This window comes from Helianthus annuus, chromosome 8, assembly GCF_002127325.2.
Source record: "Helianthus annuus cultivar XRQ/B chromosome 8, HanXRQr2.0-SUNRISE, whole genome shotgun sequence".
NCBI classification, from domain to species: Eukaryota; Viridiplantae; Streptophyta; class Magnoliopsida; order Asterales; family Asteraceae; genus Helianthus; species Helianthus annuus.
Genome location: NC_035440.2, coordinates 97,946,991 through 97,967,561, shown reverse-complemented (window position 1 = coordinate 97,967,561; position 20,571 = coordinate 97,946,991). Strand labels below are relative to the sequence as shown.

General features: G+C 35.9%; 1 protein-coding gene and 1 long non-coding RNA gene across 3 annotated transcripts; both read left to right on the top strand.

Annotated features, from left to right (window-relative positions):
• The first annotated feature begins 8,091 nt into the window (after window positions 1-8,091).
• On the top strand, window positions 8,092-13,188 carry LOC110873502. Of its 2 annotated transcripts, none has more exons than XR_002555212.2 (7): window positions 8,092-8,455; window positions 10,416-10,608; window positions 10,863-10,935; window positions 11,026-11,202; window positions 11,293-11,415; window positions 11,481-11,702; window positions 12,467-12,784. It is a non-coding gene; the product is annotated as an uncharacterized LOC110873502 (long non-coding RNA). The 2 variants fall into 2 exon arrangements; XR_002555213.2 differs by lacking the exon at window positions 12,467-12,784 and adding an exon at window positions 12,929-13,188 and having other exon boundaries at window positions 8,093-8,455.
• Window positions 13,189-17,601: 4,413 nt separating this feature from the next.
• Window positions 17,602-18,111, top strand: LOC110870410. Its single transcript, XM_022119593.1, has one exon. The coding sequence runs from the start codon at window positions 17,602-17,604 to the stop codon at window positions 18,109-18,111; it is 510 nt and encodes a 169-aa protein (XP_021975285.1).
• Window positions 18,112-20,571: the final 2,460 nt, after the last annotated feature.

Sequence of the window (20,571 nt, the reverse complement as noted above, 5' to 3'; positions counted from 1 at the left end):
AGGCAGAGTATATTTCTGATGCAAGTTGTATAGCCCAACTATTATGGCTTCAAAATCAACTGCTGGATCTTGGTATCACTGCCTTAAAGACATCTCTCATGTTGGACAGTCAGGCAGCAGAAAATATCATAAAAAATCCAGTTTCACATTCAACCACCAAACACATTGACATCGGACATCATTTTGTGAGGGATTGCTATGAAAAAGGTTTGATTTCTCTGCACCATGTTCCAACTAAAGATCAGCTGGCAGATGTGCTAATAAAGGCTTTAGACACATCTACCTTTGAAAGGTTGATCTCTAGGATTGGCATGCTTAACATGGAATAACAGGCACAACCCTGTTTTTTAGACACATCTACCTTTGAAAGGTTGATCTCTAGGATTGGCATGCTTAACATGGAATAACAGGCACAACCCTGTTTTTCAATGAATAAAGCATTAAAATGTTTTCAGAAAATCAAAAATTCATCCTTAAAAATAGCTAAAAATGAAAATTTTCATTAATCCTTAAAAGTCTGCCATAACCACTGTCTTGGTTAAACCATCTGAACTGTTGATATCTTCCACTGCTGAAAGACAACCTCTGTTCCTACATTTTCTTGTTATTCAGTGTTGACCAAACATCAGTGTTTTAACCCATTGATGGCTATCCACTGATAGTTAAAAGTCAGCCACTATTTTCATTTTCACCACTGTAAACCACTGATATTGTTCATCAGTAGTTTCCTAAACAACTGTCATCCATTATTCATCAAAGGTTATCACATGGACAGTACTTAGCCGTCAGATCTTTGTAACCGCTATCATGTCAGCATTCACTTTTTCATTTTATAAAACCCTGATCAAAACCCCAAACAGGGTTTTCACTATCGAATCGAATTCAAAATTCCTTTCAAAAGCAGTTTCCATCAAAACCTTTCGAATCATTCATCTTCTTCGTCTCACAACTACTTTCGAATCAACATGGCTCTCGCACTAAAAATCCCTCATAACTACCTGTGTACACCTGAGAAAACAAGTCAAAACACAACTTTTCACTCCGTCGTTGATGCTCTTTCCAATTCAAAGTACAAAACTTTGCTAACTTGCAACGCACCTATCTACCTAGATACCCTATGAGATTTCTGGAAACATGCACAAATTGAAAGCCAGGACAAAAAGCCCTGGGCTATTACTTCAACAGTTGGGGGAATTCAGGTTGCTATCACACCATAAACCATTTCAGAGGTTTTTGAAATAAATGATCTTACAGGTAAACATTCTTTCCCAAAGGGAGATGAACAAACTGATTTCATTGAGAGGGGGTATGAGGAAAAAATAAAAAAGGACACTTTGCAAAAAGGGAGCTTTCCACCTCCCATGAGATTTTTATTCCATACCCTCCTCATGTGTGTTTCAAATAAAACAACAACTTTCAATGAAATACCATTGAAAATCCAATACCTGGGATATGCTATAATGGCTAAAGTTGATTTTAACTATTCCCAGGAGATTTTCAATGATATTGTTAAAAATGTTAATAATATCAAAAATAAGAAGAAACCATTTTTACTATTTCCAAGGTTTCTAAGTTTTTATTTACAAAAGAAAATTCCAAAGGATAGTGCACATGTGCTTATCCAAGGAAATCCTTTTCAAATAAATAGCCTATCTTCTGAAACTTTCACAAGGCTGTCAAAATCTTCTCAAACACAAACAGAGGAACCTGGGCAGAATTTAGCTGAGACAACCTCTGCTCCTCAGGTTACTGCTGTTGAGCCCACTGCTCTTGGTGATCACAGCAGCACAACCACTGTTGTGAAACCCACACCAAAAATCACCAAAAGCCCAAAAAGAAAATTAGCAAAAAGCCCTCCCAAACCCTCCAAAAAGGATCTCCTGGAAGATGAGATCCCAGAAGTAACTCCTTCGACAACACCAAAGTCACCAATAACCACTGCTACTACATCCTCACAGCAGATGAAAGAAAGATCTCAACCTGAGCCTCAAACTCCTCCTGCATCCTCTCAAAAGGATCAGGTTGTATACACAGGGACACCACATTATGAAGCTCTGGATTCACTTGAATCCATCTTCCACAGCCCTGCTCCCGGGGCAAACTCTCTTTCAACCCCCATCCTCACTTCACATATTCCACCATCATTTTTACCCCTGTTGAATGCATTAGATATGGATTAGACAAAAATCAGTTCTTCTCAACAACCTATCACTGAGAACATACCTCAACAAGTGACTGAGTCGGATTCCTCTATCATTGCTAACCCATCAACAGCTGAGGAGGTTACACTGCAGGAATTACAAGTAATTCCTGTCAGTAGTTCAAGTGGAGCAGGTATTGAATCCACTGATTTATACCTAGGCACTAGTTTCATCAGTAAGTCTCCCTTGAAGGTTATCATTTCTAATGCTATCAAATTTACCACTAGTGAGTTTAAACTACCCACTGGTTTGTTAAACAAGATAGTTCAAGAAAAGGGAAGTTCCCAGTACCAAGAACAAGGGGCATCCGTGGATGAACCAGTGGAAACAACCTCTGGTCCAACAACTGATACAACCACTGCTAGTGGGAAATCAGATGATCCCATTCACTTGGGTGATGGTTTAAAATACCAAGAATTAGCGGAGAGGGTAGACAAAATTGAAACATCTGTTACAGATATCAAAAATATGCTGCAGCAGTTGTTACAATCTCAAAAAGCTTCATCCACTGCTTCAACATCTGCTCCATCCCCTACTGAGCTATGGCAAGTGTTTCAACTTATGCTTCATAAACAAAGACAGTATGCTGATCAACAACATGAGATTCAGCTTCAAATGTTCATAAATGTGATGGAGGCTAGGTACAAAGATACACAAGCTAATATAAAGGCAATCAAAGCTCATTTGCTTCAAACCACTGGCACTTCTCCTCCTACCATCACTTGTGTTGAAAACCCTGATGATGCCAAAAAGGGGAGAAAGGTAAGAAGGGAAAAGAAGGTCTGTACCTACCACCAGATCCAATGGCTAAAGCAGTTGTGAAAATTCCCAAGCCAGATGGATCAAAAAAGGTTGATGTGACTCTAAATGCTTTTGCTAAAGAAAAAGCAAAGTTAAAAGAGACAATGAAAACAAAGGGAGATAAATGATTTGAAGAGGAAAAGAAAGTTTTTATGGCTAAGGAAGCTCAAGGTACTTCAAATAGGAGAAAGACTACCGGAAATGTCAGTCAACCCAAAACCACACCTTCCAAAACCACTAAAACACATCCTAAAATCCCCAAAAGTTCCTCACATCAAACTTCCAAACCAACAGATGCTAAGACACATGTTGTATAAAAGAGTTGTTGACACTTTAGTGGTTTCAACAAACGTTTTGTCAACCACTGCCCTCATCATTTCACCAACCATCACTCATGTGACATCTGTGTCTCTACGACCATTAAACAAATACCAAACCAATGAAATATTGTGTTTCATACTTGGGATTTGTATAACTATGTGTATCATTTGCACATATGAATTCTCGTTCGATTTCGAGCTCTAAATCGCTTTCTTGAAAGTTATACGCGAACTGATGCGTAAACGTAGTCAGTTTAATGCGAAAAACACTCCGGAACAGTGAAATGGGCTTAATATACCTTAAATAACCTTTATATAACTTAGAAATAAGTTTTGGAGGGTTTTGTGTGTCGAAATCAAGTTTATTCGCTCTCAGGGACTATTTTCGTCAAACTACAAAAGTATACCGAATCGAATGGTAACGTACCTTTCGGAACTTGATCATAAGTTAAACATACCTTAAATATCCTTTACACAGCTTTGAAATAGGCTTTGAGGGGTTTGGTATGCGAAAATCAAACTTATTGGTTAATCAGGGACTAAAAGCGTCAAAAAGTGCATGAGTTTGCATTTACGCGCATATCTGACATTCTGAACATATCCGGACATCCAAAAATTTATGTAATCATTAAAATATTTTATTTTAGTGATTGGAATGCTCAAATTCCATTCGTCGGGTAATTTGGATCGTTTTTCCCGTTCGTTCGGGTTTCGTCGTAAATAACCGAACAACGCAATCGTACGACCAAACGAACCGACATCCGAGATGTTTTTGAGCATATTTAATGTTCCCTATGCTTAAAATTCATTATTGAGCCTTGAAAATGGGTTAACGAGGTTTAAACGCGTCAAAAATGGCCTAAACAAGTTGCATGGACCAAACTTGACAACTTAGCAAAGTTTCTGGTTACTGGTAGGTGGTGACACTGCTCCACCACTATATGGTGTTGCTGTGGCGCGACGCCACAGCCTCATCTGGATAAAAACTTTTATTTTGGCACCCAGGTTGAATTTCAGGGGCTAAGTGTAACTTTTTCTATACCGTGTGATGGTTTTGGACACCCCTAGTATTCCAAAACAATGTGCCACACATGGATGGTCCAGATCGAAGCTCAATTATTGAGGAACGATGCTAACAGTTCTTAAATTTCTATAAATACCCACTTTCCCATTTGCATTCTTCACACATTTGATTCAAATTCAACTCTAAGTTGAAGCTCTCATTTATGAAGGCTTCATACCTAAGTTGTTCTTGATCAAATCTTCAAGTCTTGGACCTTTTGTAAGTTTCCTTCATGCTTGTTCATGTATTTCAAGCATGAAAGTCAAACAGTGTTTGACTTTCTGCTTTCACCTCGATTTGGTCAACACGAAGTTCGTTTGAACTTCGTAACGTGAGCGTAATCACGATGGTTATAGTGTGACACCTAGCTTTTCAGGCCGTACCGTACAATTGTAATGCGTGTTGTGAATAGGTAACAGGGCTATATGTGACTAGTTATGATGTTAATATGTGAAATTTAATGAGTTGGTAAATTAAACTTTGATAAAAATTATGTTGGCAATCGTAAAATTAACGCTTATCGCGTAACGGTTAAAATGCGAAAAGAACGTCGATGACCACCCGATCAGTATTAAAATCCTAAAAATAGTATGTTATGATTAGAATAATAATTTTAATCATATCCGTGTGGAAAAATAATTTAAAACGCTAAGAAACTCTATTTTTCGAGTTTAAGCGCGTACCGCGCGATGCAGCGCGTGTACTGACAAAATATTGTCAACACAACTTGTCAAGGCAACTGATAATCATTTTAGTAATAATTTGATGAGTTTATCACTTTAGAATTTAGAATGATAAAAATAAATAAAAACGCATAAATTCTTATTTTTGCGATTTTAAGCGCAAAGTGCGCAGCACAGCGCACATACTTCCATATACCGACAACATAGCCAGTTCAAGCAAACAAAATATTGTTCCTTATTATTTTGGCAGGTTTATTTTTATGGAACGATAAAAATAATTTAAAACGCACTAAAATGGGATTAAAGTGCCAGATAAAATACCCGGTAATCAGCAAAATACATGTTTTAACTCAAATTTACATATAATATATGTATGTATAGGAAATGTATGTGAGAGAGAGGTGCGTTGGCATCAATATGGGCTGCCCACCCTCTCTAGAATAGTGCAACTGAGACACTTGTCCACCCTAGGAAGAATAAATGATGATTAATCTTGAAACATGCATCCATACATTCATAATTCCAAAAACAAAATTCAAAAACTTCATTCTCTCTCTCCCTTACAAGCTTATGGCCGAACACCCCATAACACATCCACACTTCATTTTCAAAATCAAATTATGAAGAATCAAGGGCCTTACATGGTGATTTCAAGCTCATAAGAAGGTTTGGAGGTGATTTCGAGTAGATTCAAGCAAGAACAAGACCCTAAATCATCACCTTTATCAAAAACCCAATAAAAATCTTGAAGGTATAAAATATTTTCTTTAAATATTGTTTTTGATTCATAGTAACAAAGAAGATAATGAAAGTTTCACTTGTTTCTTGAATTTAAACATAAACTTGAAAATTTCAAACAAATGAGTTTTAAATAAAATAAAAATGAGTGTATGCATGTATGTATACATGGCCGAGAATGATGTGTGTGCATGTGTATATTGTATTCTGAATTTTTGATGAAAGATTTCTTGATTATTGATTTCTTGAAAAATAGGATGATTAAAGTAAGTGTTAGTTGTTATATAAGAATGTTCTAAAGTGATTTAAGATTTGAAAGTGATATGTGGAAAAGTAAATTTTTGGAAGTTTATATGTGTGTATGTGTTTCGTATATATGTATATATATATATGTATATATGTATACATGCATATAAAAATTGTCATATAATCTTAAATATGAAGGATAATTACATAAATGATTTTGAATGGTTGGATGATTAAAATGATGTGTGCTATATTTTGTAAAAACATAATGTTAATGTGTTCTAGAATAAGATAGGAACATAAATAATATTGATAATGTTGTATGAAATGCATTAGATGCACATATGTGGGCATGCATGTTAATATGAAAGCATGAAATGATCATTTGAGCATGATTTGATAAAAATTTATTTTGATCAGATTATAAACCTTAAAATAAAGTTATTTTGAAGTGTTTAATGATATATAACTTTGACATGATGTTTGCTAGCTTTGCATGTTGTACTTGACACATTAAAAGTTGTAAAATACGTGAAATCGCATGATTTATGTGACTTATACAAAAACTGCACTAATCTGATTATAACCACTACTTTAATCAGTAAATAAAATGTATTGTGTTAAAATATCAAGTAATTTCGAGTTGGGACGATTATGGTAAGGTTTAATGCAAAACTATGCGTTAAAACGATCAAAAATCGCCTTTTCGAGTAACTTTTGTAAAACTGATTTAGATCAGCAAATAAACTGATGTTTTTAGTTTAAAAACAATTATTTTAATTAATTTAAATTTACTTGGTGTTTGGTTGGTCATATGTGACTTCCGACGCCCGAAAACGTTACCGAATCGCTAAAATACGCATTTTTCAATGAACACTAGTATGGGTGAATTTTGAGTGAATTTTATGTGATAAAATGTGTTAGGTGATTTAAACATGTAAATGTGATAATATGTTAAGTGTTAATTTGTTAATGGGAAACTTAGACTATGCATGTATGCATGTACCTTTTGTGCGGTAGAAACGGTAAAATTGCGTTAAATGTGTAACTTGTTTGTCGAGCATGAAATTTGGTATATATGAGATGTTTTATGTATAATTGCCTTAAAAATAACAAAATAGATAAGTTAATAATATTTTGCGTGTTCGGTATTAATTTCTATGAACATTTTTGTATATACAATACGACGCGCGAACCGTAAATATACTACGTATAAACGGGAAAGTTAACGGATTTACACAATAATGGTCACCAATAAAATCGTTCAAGTCGCAAAAATCATAATATATATATATATATATATATGTGTGTGTGTGTATATGGACTCATGTATATATATATATATATGTATATATATATATATATATTAACGTGCCAACATAATCAAAAATGACAAAAATGACAACTTTTCGAGAAAATCTCAAAGATATGTGATAATTCTAAGAAACGGAGAAACTTAGGATTTATGTGTAATATATATATCTATATCTATATCTATACTACTTTAATAAGCATATAGGAAGGGCAAGAATGGTCATTTGCCATTGTACAAGCATTTCAAGCACATTGTACAAGGATCTTAAGCACAAATGTGTTGAAAGTCCTTTAACACCTTTTTAACACACGAAGGCGGGAACATTTTGTTCTTTTGAATTTTGAAATTCGATTATGGCTACATACTTTTGTTTTTCTGAATTTTGAAATTCATATCGTGCTCTCATTTCTCTCTCTCTCTCCTCCGAGTTCTCTTTCATCTTGTTCAAGAAAAAACCATAAACTCACAAAATGGTGTCATAGTAGAATGGAAATTGGATGCTAGATCTGGAACAAATATGGGTTTGTAAAGAGAGAGCGAGCAAATGTTAGAAAGGGGGAGAAAATCGGTGGCATTTGGCTCTGGTTTTGAATTTTGAAACATGATTTTGGCTCCACAAAACCTAGACATCGCTTTTCATTACACCGCCCATTCTCTCTTTACAGCAACAACCGTTTTTCATCTCCAGTCGTTCTTCACCAGCCATCGGTGACAGGTATGAAAATATTCCTTTATATTGAACTCTTGAGTTCCCAATTAGTGATTCTTGTTCTGTTCTGGTTTAGATCTACAATTTTCACTTTGACGGTATCATTACTCTTGTTCAATGTTGGTTCAGATCTAGGGTTTTCTCATTCGAAATGGTTCTTAGATCTAGATACTTACGGGTGATTCACCGTACAGTTCTGAATCCCTAACCTTGGTTTGCTCATCTTTGTTATTGTTTATGGATATGGTGGTGGTTCTTGCGTCTCAACAAATGATGTTCTTCCCCTATGGTCATCAAGGACTTTATTCCACTGGTTGGATGGATTTGAAGAAATTGTTGTTAGTCACTTTCATCTCTACGAATTAGCTGCTGGAGACTTGTAAGTGTCTCTCTATTATCGTGTTAATATTCGAGTTTCAAGATTGTAAGACAATCTTAGGGTAGGCATTCTTGTGGCATTAACTGCAATAGACCACCATTTGTTGTTAGGGGGCTACAATAGAACAAACAAATTGTGTATGAACTTCCTACTGAACATCCGTTAGCTGAAAGCAGCCCATTACATGAACTTCTTGGGCACACCCCTTCTCAAGTCTGTTCTCATAAATGGGTCAATTTGATTTGTTGAACATGTCAAATGATTCTTCCAAAAAACATAGCTGAAAAGGGAACATGTCATATAGGTTGAAAGTGTCTGAGAGTCTATTTCTGGTCCATACAACCTTTAATTTGGTTTTCAATGATTTAGACTATTATTGAAGACAGTTAAAGGAACAGATTGAATAAAGCTCCTATTTTGTTTTATTCAACGATTTAGACTTCTGTTGGATTCCAACAACAAGAAAAGGTATAAACTATAAATTGTATTATAGCATGATTGGAATTATTTATTATGTTAGCGGAAGCCATCATCGAAATCGACATCATATCCGTGTTCGTGTGTGTTTGATATGAATGTATACGTACAGAGAAACAGAAAAATAGAGAAACATGAATGGATATTAAAATATCTTGGTGATTGTAAATGATACATGATGTTTGTATATATACCTACATAATTGGCGGTTAATGATGATAACTGCCATAACATAATAAACCTATAATAACTATAATATTACATAATAATAATAAACAATATATATATATATATGCTAAGTTTATATTCTAACACCAACCCCTAAACTTAGCATCGGTAATGGCTCGTCGCGTCGGCATTGATGATAAACGCATTTTTTCTTTAAACTTGTCATGATTCGTCCATAGATCCACCTTGATTTGTTTCGTGATGCCGAGTATGGTAATATTGTTGTTCATTACCCATTTTGTCGCTGAAAGTCTTTGATCTGTCGTTAATGTCAGTTTAGTGCTACTAAATCGTCCTGTCGCTGATCTGTTTTCTGTCGCTATCCTTCTTCTTTTGTCGCTAACTGTCGTCGCTAAATCTGGATATCCTTTCTTCCTTTTTAGTTCCCGTTGTTTCTGCATCATTCTTTTCTTCATATTAACATCCGATGATACCGTTTCCGGTGATCGGTTCCGGTTGAATCCTTCACTCTCTTCTTCTTCTTCTTCTTCGTGATAGTCTCTATCATCATCTTGCCTGCGTTTCTGGTCCCTGCTTCTTTTATTCTTACCGTTCAGTTTGTGAACATCTTTACAGGCCAAATCATCTCTTTCGGAATCGTCTTCTTCTTTCCGTGTCATTACTTCGCCTGCATCTCCGTTATCTTCGTGACATCCCGATTCGTATTCCATTAATGCAATTTCGTCTTGCAATTCCATTATTGCAATCTCTTGTTTCAAGATTGCAATCGCGCGTAATCGGGGACTCATATAATCTGAATCGCTATCTGTTTCTCGCCTCTTCCCGTGTTTGTTTTCCATCTTCTTCATCCGCATCTTCCCAGGATCACGTAATTCTGATCCTAATTCTTCGTTTTCTAACCATGCGCTCTGATACGACATGTTAGCGGAAGCCATCATCGTAATCGACATCATATCCGTGTTCGTGTGTGTTTGATATGAATGTATACGTACAGAGAAATAGAAAAATAGAGAAACATGAATGGATATTAAAATATCTTGGTGATTGTAAATGATACATGATGTTTGTATATATACCTACATAATTGGCGGTTAATGATGATAACTGCCATAACATAATAAACCTATAATAACTATAATATTACATAATAATAATAAACAATATATATATATATATATATATATATCTATATATATATATATATATATATATATATATATATATATGCTAAGTCTATATTCTAACATATTACACGTGTGATTCATTTGATTAATATTGTATTTTGGAGCTGTAGGATTCTGAGCCTAAATGTCCATATCTACTGGTTGATTAATTTGACGCAAATGGAAGGAGAGTTTGCACTGAATATCAAAGTGTTTTGGTTGAATGGAATTCCTTCACAACTCCCGGTTAAAGATCGTCTTTTGGGTATTAATAATCTTTAAATCAAAGCTGCTATCACCAGCTTTGCAGTCCGCATTTTCTAGGTAATAAAGGATATATTAATTTATAACGAAATGCCAGTTTTGACTTGTTTGCTTAGAGATGAAAATCCCGAACGGGTCAAACTGTATTTTTCTGAAGTAAACGGGCCGAAGATTGCTCAAATTGTATTTTTTTATTTGTAAAACCTTAATGACTCGTTTTAAATAAAAGTTCAGTCTATTATTGAGATACTGTTATTTTTTAATAATATTTGATGCCAATGGATAATTGAGAGGCATTTTACGCTTATTTGCAGTCTAACGAGGCCAAATCCAATTGGCAGGGGAGAAACCTGTGCAGAGACGTCTGTTAATTTGTTTTTTAGCAAGGTACCAAACCCTTTAATCGTACACAAAGCTATTGCTACTAATCAATTAATCATTAATGCTGATGTTTTTTTTTAAATTTTTTATGACCAGATTGTGAAGCTAGCTGCTGTTAGAATTAATGGAATGATTGAAAGAGTACAATTGTCGCAAGAAATAAGCGAGAGGGTATATTGTCTTTTTCAGTAGATTCTGAGCCAGCGAACCGCGTTGTTTTTCAACCGTTATGTCGACCAGATTATCTTATGTTGTTTCTACGGAGTTGCAAAGGTTTGCTCTTACACATAACACATATGACAGCTCAGTTCTAATGTTCGGTTGCTAATAATTATTAATTGATATCATGGTCATAAACTGCAGATTTCCCAACTAAGCTTAACTTTCAAAGAGATCATCTACAACTATAGAAAACAACCTCATTGTAAACCTCAAGTTTTCCGTGCTGTGTTTGTTGATGACAGGGCATCTTCTCGGTCCAATGGGGTACTACGACCTGTTTTAATATCTCTTTTCCAGTTCTTAGATGTTTTTAACTTTTTATTGTTTAGGTATATAAAGGAAGTCTTCCGAACGGGCAGCTGATTGCAATCAAAAGAGCTCAAGAAGGATCTTCACAGGGTGGGCTCAAGTTTAAAAATGAGATCGAACTTCTTTCAAGAGTTCATGACAAGAATGTGGTGGGCCTCATCGGATTTTGTTTCGATAAGGGTGAACAAATGCTGCTTTATGAGTATATCGTGAATATGGGACACTCAAGGATAGTCTTTCCGGTACTCATATTTGAACTCCTTTCTTATAGTCATGTTTTAGTAATTGGCATCTTAAATGACTTTTTATGTGACAAAAATTTAGATTAGTCGGCATCTCAAGGATAGTCCCACATATTGACATTATGATGATTTTATGTCGTTGATAGTTTGAAATTTTAGAAATTTTATTTGATTTTATTTTTGTCTGCAAGAGTTTATTCAACAAGATGACTAAGAAGACAATTATGTCCTAGACCACGATGAGTAGCGCGAGACTTCATAAGACTTGAAAAATAAAACTAGCAGCGCTAGAGTAGCGGGAGACTTAACAATAATTATACATTGTGGGTGTCGGGTAATCAGTTTTGACTGCAACTCCTGACCTTGCTACTGGTACATTAATTACAGAGTTTGTTCTATGTGTTTGTGTGTGCTACAGTACATTGTTTTATTGTTCTTTGGTATCATAGTTTCATCTTTGAACATAAATACATCCTTCAATTTCAGTGATGATCCTCAGGCATTTGTTCATGTTGATGCTTTCTCTATATGTTAGGGTTATGTATAGGAAATTTCTCTTCTTACTTTTAGGATAGACTTTTATGCATCTAAAGTTCCGAACTTGTATTTTTTATATAAGTGGACTATATTGTGACAATGATCTGAATGCCTTGGTAGCGTAGCGCATTAGCCAACATGAAAAAAATGTCAATTACTATTTGTAAGCTTTAAAAAAATGCCATGATATAATATGCTATTCTTTTTGTAATGTACTTTATATGCAGGTCATAGGTTGGTGAATGTGGTATTCTGAGTATCTTATTCTTGAGAGAAGTTGGTGAATAATTCGTGCATCTGAACCATCGGAATTGTCATGATGATGGATGTTAGTTTAGATTGCAATCCTTTTTAAGCTTGTTTGTTTTTCTTGTTTTTTATGTTTTTTTTTTATAGTTTGGTGATTTACTTTCTATGATATTTCTCTTATTTTGCATTTGGTATAAATTCTAGATGTGAATGATTCTTGACTAGGTATGTAGCTGGTTTTGGTTTTTTCTCGACTCTTGAATTATAACAAATGTACCATAATACTTTGTGATTTCTTCATTTAAGAACAGTTTTTATATAATTTCAGGATTAATATATGATTTTAGTACACAAAGGAAAACATGATATGTCGTAGCCGGTTGAATTCAGTTTCTTAGTGCTCAATCTTATTAACATATCGTTTTACTGGTTTGTACCAGGTTGTTTTTCCAAGCTTCGGGGAGCGTTATTTGTCAACGGTGCTATTTGATTCTGTGAGGAATGAAGTAGAAAACTTACCAGTCGAGTGAGTCATTGATCACAAGGCAGAGTTGTAAGACCGCGTGTTATTTAGCTGGGAAAGAACATCTTTCTTTTTATTTTAAAGAAGTTGTACTTACTTGATTATCAACTGAACCAATTGTTGTTGAACAGTTTATAAGTATTTGATTATTGGCCAAGAAATGGTTTCTAACTAAAACGTATGAACAAATACAAGGCCATGATGGTGGTTCAATGGCAAAGGCAAAGCCTTTAAACACTTCGGAAGAGTGAAGTTTTGGGTTCAAGTCACATGAATTAAAGAAATTTGTCGTTCAAAAAAAAAAAAAAAAAAAAAACCATGACCTATGAACATAGTTTGTTTTTCTTTTCTAATTTAACTAATAGAGCTTATCTATGAGGATGAATTGCTATGTTAAATCTATGATTTTCTTAGATAACAACATATACCTTATTTCTTTTAGTAAACTTATTAGACTTTATATTATTTGATATCGTGGTATATATTTTAATGTGATTATATTCATTGCAAATAAAAATAAAAAAGGTACGACATTCCCCTTTTATCAAATCCATCCTTTACAACATACTAACTTATTCATTTTTCTCTCACATTCAAATCCATCCTTTAAATTACTATATGTTTAAGACTTATATACTATATTATATGTGTGTTTGGATTTTCATTTTTAAATTAATATGTTTATGACATATTTTTCTTATTCGTATATTTGGTATTATTTAATTGAGAACATTAATGTTCATGACATAGATAGACAACATCGATAAAACAAATAAGAAAACTAACAGACGTACAATACAATATAATCTTGAGATGATTGATAAATTAACAGAAAATGAGGGAAAACACTCAATCATTCCAGTAATATTTACGTGGCATCTCAATCATGTTAAGTAGTATTAACTAGATTTTATTTACGTGGGATTTCAAAAAAAAAAAAAAAAAACTTGTTTAGATAATATAGATACCGGTAACGATATTGTTCGGTTAAAGTCAGTAGTCTGGTTCGTCATGTTAGCGAGGGAAAACACTAAAAGGCAAAATATGAAAAAGAATAAAAGTAGATGGACTAAACATGCATAATAACAAAATTAAAGTAGAGAGGCTAAACATGTATATTGAAAAAAATTAAAGTTTAGTGGTTGTATAGTAAATATAGTAAAAAACAGAGGGTTTAATTAGAGAATCAACTAAAAGACAAAACTCTTTGCTACTTTAGCTTAGCTTAGCGTTGTGTTTTAGCAATTTATAATAATTTACACTGATTAAAAGATTCAATGGGTCTAATGAAACCCGATTCCTTGTACTGTTTCGAACGTATGATTTTTTTTAATTATTTAATTATTATCTATAAAGTTCATGACGCACAAATGCTACAAATAAACAAAAAAGCCAATAGAAATAGTAAGCAATATATCACAAGAGGATTGATAAACTACCTTAACCGGAAATTTAGATTTTAGTTATGACCCATCTGAACTGAACTTTCTAATGTACACCCTTAGAATTACTAACAAGTGTTGTGTTTTCCGTTGCATCGCGAATTGGTTTTGGTTGTGGCTCAAAACCGAACCTCCCTGTACATAGCCCTAAACTCACCAACCTAAGTGATATGTTTCCCGCCACATCGCGCGGGTAAACGACTAGTATATATATATATATATATTGATTTAGAATTGTTCCTATATTAGGACGTACATAAAAACCAATCTCTGGGATTGCGGTATTAAAATACGCACCCAAAGGTGAGTGTCACTAAACCCCTCTTTTTGCTGTTTTGTATATATATTTTGGGGGTAGAACACGTCGTTAAAAGGGTTAAATAATGTTTTCGAAATAAAACATACCTTTTAATATAAAATATATATTTTCGCTGAAAATATATTAGATTTGATAAGTTATACGTTTCGAAGTAAAACGTTTTTTATGAATAAATGTGGGACATTGGGGTGGTACGGTGTTTCCGAGGTGAAACAGACCGTAAAGTTGGGACGGATACCGGCCTGAGTTTCGAGTGATGGAGATTTAGGGGATTCGTGCAACTACGTGTATTAAATTGTCATATTAATAGGATATATATATATTGTATATGAGGCAGACATCATATTGTTCTTCCAGAAAGAACCCTGCGCCCATGATGTCATTTAATCAGATAAGTATTGTACGCGAGGAATTGTTGGTAGATCTATCGGGTTGACAACCCCGTCGTGACCGGTCACCCCATGTCAATGTCATACGACGAATTAATATTCTGTTCATTGTCTAATTTTGATTATCCCCGCATGGTTAATATATAGTTCGTATCGTCTCTAACATACGAGTCTGAAAGTTGACGCTATAATTTAATATACAAAACCTGGGCAATATATATTACAGTTGTCGGATCGATGAACCGGCGGAAGGCCCATGAATTTTTATTATGAAAGTAAAATGGATGTTATTATATAAACACCTAAACAGAAAGTTTTCCTTGGAATAAAATCTGTTAGTAAACGAATAAGTGAACTCACCTTCCTTTGTGTTAACACTTGATTTTAACGTGTTCTATAGGTACTTGAGTTCGGCTTCGGGAAATCATGGCGTATCTTCTATTTTGATGATGCATGTTGTTATGTTTAATTATGTTGGACAACTTTTAAACTACCTCGGACGTTTGTAATAAGATTCGTGAGGATCATAACAACTTAACTTATGTGGTTGTGTCATGACTTTTAAAATGTAATGTTTAATATCCATGTTTTAAGATATGTCAAAATGTCCAACAAAAGAGAGCATCGTCCGACATGGTATAAATGGGCACCAACTTCCGTCTCCACTACGTTTAAATATTCCGCTGCGACGTTTTTGGGGTGTGACAGAAGTTGGTATCAGAGCCATTGGTTGTTAACGAACTAGATGTTTTCGCGGAAAACACTAGACTTCAACCGGAGAATTTTTGAAATATAAAGTCCAAAATTCTCGAAGCCGAGATTTTCAAATAAGCATAGAAAAATTTTTATCATGTGTGAAAACCATTATGTGTTTTATGTGCATACGTGATTTTCTGTTTATTTGACCTTATTTATTACTGTTTATGTTGAATACGCGCTTACTTCTACGGTTATATGTGTGTCACAAATGTCGCACGAACACGAGGTCATCGAGATCCACGACTCAGATTACGAGCCAGATTTCGAGACTTCACCCAGACCCACGCTGCCAGAGACACCTATCACGGCTCCACAGATGGTTGGTAATACCAAGCCTACCTCATCTTTCCACGTCAATCCTGCTGCTTTTTCTAGCCAGGGAGACCCCCGATGCGCTTTCACTAGCAATGGGTGGATAGATGATGATGATGTACCTCTCTCAATCCATGAGATGGGACGATCATCTGGCACTGTACCAGTTATCGATGATGTGATCAAGAGTATCCCTACTGTCGGAGGATCTTCTAGTACCGCACCAGTGGTGGACGCCACTATCGTCATGACTCGACCCTTAGAGCCATCAGTCGTTCCACATGCTGCTGGGATCGAGCCTGCTACTGGATCCCTCCGCTTGTTTTGTCTGAGTCTTCTTTGCCTGTTTTAGAGTCACGCACTTCTTCTACGCCGCTGATAGTTTATTATCGTCGTAGGAAGAGGATTAGGCCCGCCGGAAATAGGGTAGATCGATATTGCCATTGTGATCGACAGCTCGCCGCATTGCGCAAAGACCTAGACCTAGCCAAAGGAAAGGCGAAGTACCTTGAGGGACAGATGGACGATCATGAGGAGTTGAAGGTTATAGACGATATCGCTAGAGATGAGATGCATTGGAGGGTTGTGGATTTGGAGAAGCTTGTCCAGGAGATGTTAGAGTCTCTAGGTTTGAGGCATTGATGTTGGTCGTTTACTCGTTTGTTTGTTTCGTTGTTTGATGGGTTGTACTGTTAGACAATTTTCTTTTGATGTTCTTTGCGTTTGTGGCCTGCGTGCCAGTTTCATTTTTGGATATTATTTGGGAATTTCATATGAACTTGTTTATGGGTGTCGATGTAGGCATACCAAGAATAGTCATTTGAACTAAAAACGAGTTTAAATAATTTCTATAATAAATACCAATGATATACTTTTTGTTTAAAATTTTTCTCATTAAAATGTGGATATTTTACATTCGCAATGTCTGGTCCACTAACAATTACTGATTGAATTATTTTTTATTATCGTCTTATGTGGATATTATTGTTATGATAATAGAAACGACGAAATGCCGCCAAAAGCAAGACAGGGTACCGAATTACCTACCACACCGGAAGAGTTGGCTCAACTCATAGCCCCACACGTTAATACTACCATGGAACAGCTCAACGCTAATGATGGTCAGGGACGTGGGCGTGGTGCTTGTGGATAAGGTTTTGGTGGGGCACATAATGGAAATCCTCCAGGTAAAAGGTGATCGGAAAGTTTTAGCAGTTCATGTGTTATGTTATCAATGGAATGAATTCCTGATTTCTATTAACATTATTGAGCAATGCACGGATGTACATGTAAAACATTCCAGGGCTGTAACCCATGATCATTTATCGGCGCTGAAGGACCCTTAGATATCACCCGATGGATTGAGAAGATGGAATCTGTCATGGCAATCAGTGGTTGTGCTGTCGATCAACGAATGAGATATGCTTCTTGCTTATTTCTTGATGAAGCGCTGTCCTGGTGGAACGCGCAAGTTCAAATTTTGGGTAAAGACGTTGCCTACGGTCTGACCTGGAACGAACTTAAAGAGATGCTCCTGAAAGAGTACTGCCCGCGCAGTGAAACTCAGAAAATCGATATGGACTTCTGGAATCTAACCATGGAAGGTCTGGATGTCGAAGCTTACACTTCTCATTTTAACGACTTGGCGACGTCAGTTCCACGAATGGTTACTCCTGAATATAAAAAGGTAGAAAGGTATATATGGGGATTGCCGCCACGAATTCGCAGTATGGTTGCATCTGCGAAACCCACCACCTTTCTAGAGGCTACTAGATTAGCAAACTCTTTAGCCGATGACGCTGCACACAAAGGTAGTCTCGAATCAAAAGGAGGAAACCGGGAAGTCATCGGGCAAGGCCAAAACAGATGCGAAATCTGAATGGTCGGGGCGTTCTAAGACTAAGACAGAAGTTACGAAGAAGCGCAAACCCGAGAACTCCAAGAAGACTCCCAAATTTGGAACTAGGAAGAAACGCAACTTGGAGAAGGCAAGTGTAGCAAACCCTAAAGGGTCGGAAAGGGTAAGGACGACAATGGATAAGAGAGGTGCGCCAGATGTAGCCGAACCGGACATGTGACTTCCCAGTGTTACGCTAGGAGTACATTGGATGGAGCTGCGCTTGAAGGAGGCTTTACACGCGGTGGACAAGGACACTACAAAAGGGAATGCCCGAAATCGAAAGGACAGAACGTCAAGAGTAATTCCGTTGGAGCAAGTGCTAGGAAGGCGAGTGAGAGCCCTGCAACTGTTACCGGTATGTTTCCAATCAAAGACCAATCTATGTTCATACTTATAATACTAAAGCTGACCTGAGTTTCATTCGAGAAACTATGAACCATTGTTGTGTTCACCTATTAGTAAACCAAGTATAAAGTGTCCAATAGAACTAATAGTTGGTAAATTGATAGAAACTAGCGAGGTCGTTCGTAGTTATGGTATTTAGTTAGGCGATCGTAGTTCTAAAGATTGGATTCTCATCGGTGGAATTGAGAGGCTTTGACAAAAATGCAAGAATGAATTCACTTTCTGAGGAAGAAGTGGGGACTATCGCTCGAGGAAGCTAGCTGGAATATTTCATCCTGATGACAATGAAAAGGCGGAAGCGGTTCGCGGGAATCGTTTGAGTCGAGTATTGAGTGTTAATAGTCGAGAGTGGTCAGTGTTGTGAGGATGCTGAGTTGTTGTGAAAGGGCTATCCAGTGTTGCAGTGAATGTGATGGATGTGACAACCGGATGTAGGGAAGTCGGAGAGATTTCTATCAAACGCAACTATCCGGAAGTCTTCCTAAAAAGACTTACCTGGATCTCCCTTGCGAGATGGATTGAATTTCATATCGATCTGACTCTCGGTGCTGTGCCCGATTACACAATCTTCTTACAGATTAAGCACCGCCTGAAACGATAGAAATGACGAGATAGTTTTAAGAGCTATTGGACAATTGAAGATTAAGTTCTGTTAAAGGAATTTTATTGAGAAAAGATGCTATAGGGTATAGCAGAGGAAAGAAAAGCTGAGCCACATTGACTTGATCCTTTCGAGAGCCCATCTTAAGTTGAATCAGTTGCATATGGGCTCAAGTTACCATCAGAAATAAGTAGTCTACGTGACGTACTATTCGGATGCATTTAAAAAAGGTGTGTAGCGGGTGATGCACTAATCTTGCGATTTGTAGAGATTAATTGGGAGATAAAGGGAGGTTTATCGATGCATCATGGAAGAAGTACGTATAGCCATAAAAGTTATCCTACTAACCGGAAGGGCAATTTCAGCATTCCAGTAGTATCTCTGATTTATAGGTCATGTAACCGCTGGATACCCGAAATGGTGGAACTTCGATTTGAATCTTCTTGATTTAGAACTTGGGAATGTTGGACCTTGGAAAGGGTGGAGAGTGTGGAAAAGAGAGTTTAGGAATTGAAAACGTGTGTAATATAGATCTACAAGGATTCTTCGTAAGAAACAAAGTTTCTCACAGAAACCATGAGACTATATTCATTAGATTCGTTTGGTTTATTCCAATTAGTGCGAAAACAAAACCTGTAGAGTAAAAATTTCGGGGACGAAATTTCCTAAACAGGGGGAGACTCTGACACCCGACTTTTCAGGTCGTACCGTACAATTGTAATGCGTGTTGTGAATAGGTAACAGGGCTATATGTGACTGGTTATGATGTTAATATGTGAAATTTAATGAGTTGGTAAAATTAAACTTTGATAAAAATTATGTTGGTAATGGTAAAATTAACGCTTATCGCGTAACGGTCAAAAAGCGAAACGAACGTCGGTGACCACCTGATCAGTATTAAAATCCTAAAAATAGTCTGTTATGATTAGAATAATAATTTTAATCATATCCGTGTGGAAAAATAATTTAAAACGCTAAGAAACTCTATTTTTCGAGTTTAAGCGCGTACCGCGTGATGTAGCGCGTGTACCGACAAAATATTGTCAACACAGCTTGTCAAGGCAACTGATAATCATTTTAGTAATAATTTGATGAGTTTATCACTTTAGAATGATTAAAATAAATAAAAACGCATAAATTCCTATTTTTGCGATTTTAAGCGCATACTGCGCAGCACAGTGCACATACTGCCATACACCGACAACATAGCCAGTTCAGGAAAGAAAATATTGTTCCTTATTATTTTGGCAGGTTTATTTTTATGGAACGATAAAAATAATTTAAAATGCATTAAAACGGGATTAAAGTGCTAGATAAAATATCCGGTAATCAGCAAAATATCTGTTTTAACTCAAATTTACATATAATATATGTATGTATAGGAAATGTATGTGTGAGAGAGGTGTGTTGGCGGCAATATAGGCTGCCTACAC